General features: G+C 50.4%; 1 protein-coding gene across 1 annotated transcript in view; it reads right to left on the reverse strand.

Annotated features, from left to right (window-relative positions):
* Window positions 1-411: 411 nt before the first annotated feature.
* LOC104275035 (A disintegrin and metalloproteinase with thrombospondin motifs 7-like) overlaps window positions 412-5810 on the reverse strand; it is a gene marked incomplete at its 5' end in the record, with an annotated part of 21664 nt that continues 16265 nt past the window's right edge. Inside the window, one exon of the mRNA XM_009870872.1 lies at window positions 412-546. Coding sequence (XP_009869174.1) covers window positions 412-546 — 135 coding nt within the window. The remainder of the gene's footprint in view (window positions 547-5810) is intronic.

Genomic DNA, 5810 nt, shown 5'->3' on the forward strand with positions numbered 1-5810 from the left:
TCCAGGAGCAGAGGTGAGGGTTTAACTCGTTTCGGATCCTTTCCCAACAGTTGCTGCGCCTCAACGGGCTCCTTTCTGCTCTGCTTATCGCCACGGTCTTCCTAGAAAGCTATTTATGGATCGCAACCAAGCTGCCTCCTGCCTTCCCTTGAAAGAGCTGCAAAGGCCAAGCTTCTGAGCCTCTCGCTGGAAGGTCGCTTTCCAGGAGCAGAGGTGAGGGTTTAACTCGTTTCGGATCCTTTCCCAACAGTTCAACACCTTCTGGTCGGAAATTCCTGCACCTGAGCTGTGCCCAGGCATAAACCTGTCTCCTGCCAGGAGTTATTTCTGAGCTTACATGAGACCCCGCAGCCGGATTCCGGGTTTCCAAAGTGGTTTAATAAACCCAAGGCAACGGGACCAGTGGAGCACTCATCGTTTTTTTCCAGATCGTGCTTCGATCCGATGCAGCGTCTCAGCGTGGATGCGCACAGGGTCAACCTCAGGTCTGAAAATCTTGGCTGAGCTCACGATTTCTCCCTGGAATTTGGTCTTGGGCAAGGGAAGCTGCAATAAGCACTTCATTTGTCAGCTCTTCAGAGAGGCTCCCTACAGAATTTACCCAATTCTCATTTCATACTTTTACTGTTATTTTTTGCTATTAACAAATTTATTTTTTTTAATACGGTCCTAACACTTCATTTGTACATATGCTCTCCAGTGTTCAAGTCTACGCCAAATTTTAGTCTAAAGAAATCGCTTAAAGCAGGGCTTTTAAAATCCAGGCTAAGCCAGCACATTAGAAACTGAAAACCTCCACTTCTTTTTTTTTTGGCTGTTTTTACAAGTTGGCGTGCAAGTCGCTTTAAATTTCGTTTAAGCTTCTGCCATACAGACCTAAGCATTTACTTTTATGCTCGGGAAAAATAAACTTCCTGGAACAGGTTTTGTGAAAACAAGGAAAGGTTGAGCTTAGAGCTGAGCTAGCAAAACCAGAGAATTCAGCTGCTGACCTCTGCCCTCCGGGATGCTCTCGGAGCCAGCGCCGAATTGAACAAGGATTTAGCCCAGGCTCCTGCTCCAGGGCCGCGGTGCCCTCCCGGGGTTTGACACCGCGGCAGCTCAGAAAAACGGGCAGAAAAGCACAAAACCCACCAGTTTTCGGGTCTCAGCCTGCTGCTCCCAGCATCCTCGTGGAGCTGCCACCGCCACCCCCTGAGCATCCAGCCTGGGGATGGAAAATGCCGGTGCTCTCCAAGAGGTGCCGAGGGATTATCCCTTCTTTAGAGTCTCTGAACCCCACAGAGAGAAATTTTCTGGCTGTGGCAGAGCCAGGGCTCTCCCTACATTGTCTTCCCCCTCCTCCTCCTGTGCCTGAACGTGAACACGGTCCTGCTTTCCTCTCCAAAATCCAAAACTGCTTTAAACATGCCGTGGCCAGAGCTTCCTACAGAAAAAACCTGCAAGGAGCAATGGGGCTTGAGCGGGCAGCAGGGCCCCATCTGCCCAGTCTTGGCTTCTTTTGCCTTTTTTCTTTTTTTTTTTTTTTACACATGAAGGTTGGGCAGGGTAGGGGTGCTCGGCACCAGCACGGAGCCTCCCTCTATTCGAAGCAGGACCCCCAGAGCGTGACACCGCGGCCGAGCGCAGTCCTGCCCCCAGACATGGGCAAAGCATCATTTCTTCATTTTTTATCCTCACTTCCTCTGGTTTTAGCACTTCAAGGCCAAGGCCAATATCATCTCCACTGAAGGTCTTTCTTCTGCACAGGAAAGAAAACCCCACGCCTTTGATGCATTCTGGAGAGTTTTCCAAAAAAAGTGAAGTGAGAGTTAATCTTTTGTCGGGATTAGGCTTTGCCTCCTCCTTGCCGGGCTGTTGTGAGGCTCCTGGCAGCTCACATGCCCATGAGCTCCGTTGCCATTTACACTTTCCAGAACTTAAATCTACTCGGCAGTTGCCAAAAGAGAGGGAAGAGAAGCATCTCCCATCACTGGAGGAGAAGCATTTCCCACCCTGCTGATCTAACATTCATTTCTCCTACATTTAACAGAGACACTGCTGATCAAACATTTATTTTTCCTACATTTAACAGGAACAAGGAATCCTTTCCCAAGTACCCATTTCCCATTGACACCATTGCTAATTAGCAGTAAATAAAGGGCACTTAATGACTCGCTCAGCAGCACCTCCCTGTATGGCCGCTTGGATACAGACTTACACGCTCAAAGGACAGAGAAAATTGGAATTTGCTGCAATTATTTCTAGCATATATCCCTTCCGGACAAACTCAGCTACATGCCGAACCACGTGTAATTTCATTTCCCTGCTCAAAGCAAGCGGGAATACAACACTTAATTGCCAATTAATCTTGAGGCAACTAGAAGTACAACCAGACCCTGGATAATACAATTGTCCCATTCCTAAAGAAACTGTACCCATGGCCAGTTTACACACATTTGCTCTCGGGCCAGATTAATGCTATATCTTAATTTCTTTGGTATTTAGAGCCTGAGACACCCGTGAGGAACAGGCGGGTTTGCTAAGGTGCCTCGGCTGAAGTGAAGAACCAGAAAAACACCCACTCAGAGTGAATTTGGGGAACTTGCTGACCCCAGTATTGGATCCAGAGAAACCAGCATGAGGAAAATTATTCATTTTAAGACATTTCCCACGATGAGCACCCCACAGGCTTTGGTCCTGATCGAGATTGTTTCACCCACCCTCCTCCAGCGTAAAGCAGCCGCTGCTTTTGTGTGCTAAAACTCTTTGACCCGCTGGTGAACCGGCACTGGGTTCTCCGAGCTCTCACCTGCTGCTCAGCTCCTTTCCAAGACAGCCAGAACCCAAAGTGTGCTACTTGAACTCGGAAATAAACACGCTCTGAGAGTGTGTTGGTTTGTGTTTTTTTTCCCCCACAGCTTTCTGAGTTACGAGAAATGATCCGGTAACAGGAGTGGCTGGTGTGGGTGTGAGAGCGCTGCTCAGGGATGGACACGGGGTGGAAACTGGTCAGCAAGAGGCTCTCCCGAGCCAGAGGCGGCTCTTGCCTCCCCAGCAGCCCCGCTGGAGATCCAAAGCAAAGTTGATCCCTCTCCCATTGCCCAGGGAAGCTGTTCCCAGTCCCACTGCAGCTCTTTCCAGTCCCACTGCCCAGGGAAGCTGTTTCCAGTCCCACTGCCCAGCGGTGTCAGGAGCATCACATGAAGGCATCTGCGTGCCCGATGGGCTTTGATGCTCCCCAGGAGCCATCTAAGGACACGGGCAACCTTATCTTCTCTGCTCACAGCTGGATGCAGCTGTAAAACGACAGGCACATTTAAAAACACCCTCTGTGTAATCATCGATTAATTTATAACCTGGTGACAGAACAGGATTCTGGTTCTAACTAATTCCGACCTCCTTTAATTCAAGAGAGCTGATTGCCAGAGAGATGTTTGTTTGTGTCTGATCTGTCCCGTCTCTGTTAAAAATTCATCTGATAGCGGGTTTAACATTTAAACCCCACCGGGGTTACTCGCATTTTTGTGTCCAGCGAGAACACGATTGCTCACAAAGACAAATACATGACTTTGCTGGTATCGGTGCACTTCATTTAGAGGAGATGGAGGCTCCTTGAGCTTCTAACATAAACACATGAATCACTCCAGCTCACATTCATCTCGTGCAGCAAAGAGCCCTTAAAACACAGGAAAGGGTCGGAGTTTATATTCATGCCTTTTTCTGGGAGCCTCTGCCTGTGGATTTACACATCTGTGCTTTCCTGCCATGTGAAAGTTTCATTCCTCTTCATGGTCTGGCAGGAAATGTTTGTATTTCCAAGAGGCGTTTCCTGCCCTGGGCTAAAGCCAGAGCATTTATGTCATTTCGAATCCAGGATTTTAACATTTATTTGTGCACTTCCTACACATCTAAGCAGTTATTCTGGTACAACCTTGGCTACGCTGCGCGGCTCCGCGGCTCTCATCACCAAGCCCAGCACGGAAATTTTCCCTTGACAAAAATAGCCGGAACCGCACATCATTTCTTGAGCAAGCCTGACTAATTATTTCCTAAATGTTGAACTGCCCGACAGAGCAGCAGACGCAGGAGAGGCATGCAGCCGGCCGAGAAGGAGCGGTTTATCAGCTAAAAGCATCCCGATGGTCTCCAAATTCCACTTAACCAAAGCCAAAGCTTCTGCCTTCCCCAGAATAGGGGCGAGGAGGAACATGGCTGGATACAGGACAAACACAGAATGCTGAAAGGGTGAGAGTAGGTGTCCCGGGTTGCAAAGGGGACCTACATGGAGGTGTGGGGCAGTCGTGGGGCTGGCTCCTGCTCCCTGGGCACCAGTTGCCTGCTGCCCTCCTGCCTGCCCTGCTCCCTCTCAGCTCTCTAAATCTCCTGAGGGTCTAATGTTTCTTTCTGGGCAGACAAAAAACTGCTTTTTTTTTTTTTTTTCCAAGACACACTGAAAAGATAATGCTGATTAACGATTAACCTGCTCATAATAATGGCATCATATCCCCTCGTTATATTGCTTTTCCTTTTAGGTGCTGTTAACCCTTGCAGCCAACTGATTTCTGGCTTGCAGAGACCTGCCTGGTGGCGTGGGACTCGTCCCTCTGAGTGACGGAGAGAGGAGAAGCCAAGCGAGTCCCCGTGGCACGGCCGAACACCGCAGCTGCAGCCGGAGTACGTAAAAGAAGCTGGCAGAGATGGCTCAGGTTCCAGTAGGACTGACTCTAACATTCTATGATTCTGTGACTCGCTGGAGCATCTGCTCAGACATACCCAGAGGTGCTGGAGAGCGGGTCTTTGATCTGACTTTCTAGTGACGAGCCCAGGCGAGCACATCCCAGCTCACATCCACGCCAGTAAAAAAACCACACTCAGCCCTTCGAGAGCCAAACGCTCAGGACATTTATAGATGTTACAGCATTCCCACTTAATTATCGATTAGCCAAGCTAGCCTTACACAATCCATGTATAAAACACCCCCTCCATCTTCCCACAGACACGTGGTTTTCAGCGGGCTGGCTGGTTTTAACTTCCTTCCCCATCACTCTCCCTGCAGCAGCCGGCACCGGTTCCCCGGCCGGCAGCACTGTGAGCTCCGTGTGCCCACTGCCCAGCCCCGTGCCTGGTCCCCCAGCTCACCCCTGGCTGCACAGCCCTTCCCAGGGTCCCTTCCCCAAAGCAGGACGGCGTCGTGCCGACGGCCAGCTGGGAGAGCGTGGGGGCCTAAAAAAATTAACTGAGTGCAGCTCATCTTACAGCAAGGTCAGCTTTGGCTGGCGTCCCCCTCCAGACCATCCGGGAGGACCCAGAACTGAAAAGTGGGAAGAAGAAAAATAAAGAATGATCTAAACTTGGCTAGAAAAAATCATGTCCAGTTAGCAGACCCAGAAATGGGTTGTGTTCTTACACGGCCTTTACTAGATTTCAAAGAGACCAAGGAGACCCCCCAGCTGGCGCCGACCCGCCGAGCACACAGCACGCCAAGGGATGCCACTGCTTTGCACGCATCGCTTTGCGACCTGCAATGAGCATCCAAACTGTGCACACCTGAGTTCTCAGCCCTCACCAGAGCTGGAGGGTGGAAAAGCATCTGCAGCCACGGCAGAGGATGGTGATGGAGGATGCTGCATCGCTCCTCCGGGAGCCGCCCGCTCTGCAGGCAGCATTCCTCAACTGGGAGCTGGCTGGTTTTCACATTGATCTCCACAATCATCACCACGCCCTCAAAACACAGCGTTTATCCCCAACAACGCGTGCACGCTCCCGGGAAGTGTTGCCACACCGAAAAGAAACCGCTCAGCGCTCAGGACGGTCGCTTACCCGACTCG

This window comes from Apaloderma vittatum, unplaced genomic scaffold (genome assembly GCF_000703405.1).
Source record: "Apaloderma vittatum isolate BGI_N311 unplaced genomic scaffold, ASM70340v1 scaffold10616, whole genome shotgun sequence".
NCBI lineage: Eukaryota > Metazoa > Chordata > Aves > Trogoniformes > Trogonidae > Apaloderma > Apaloderma vittatum.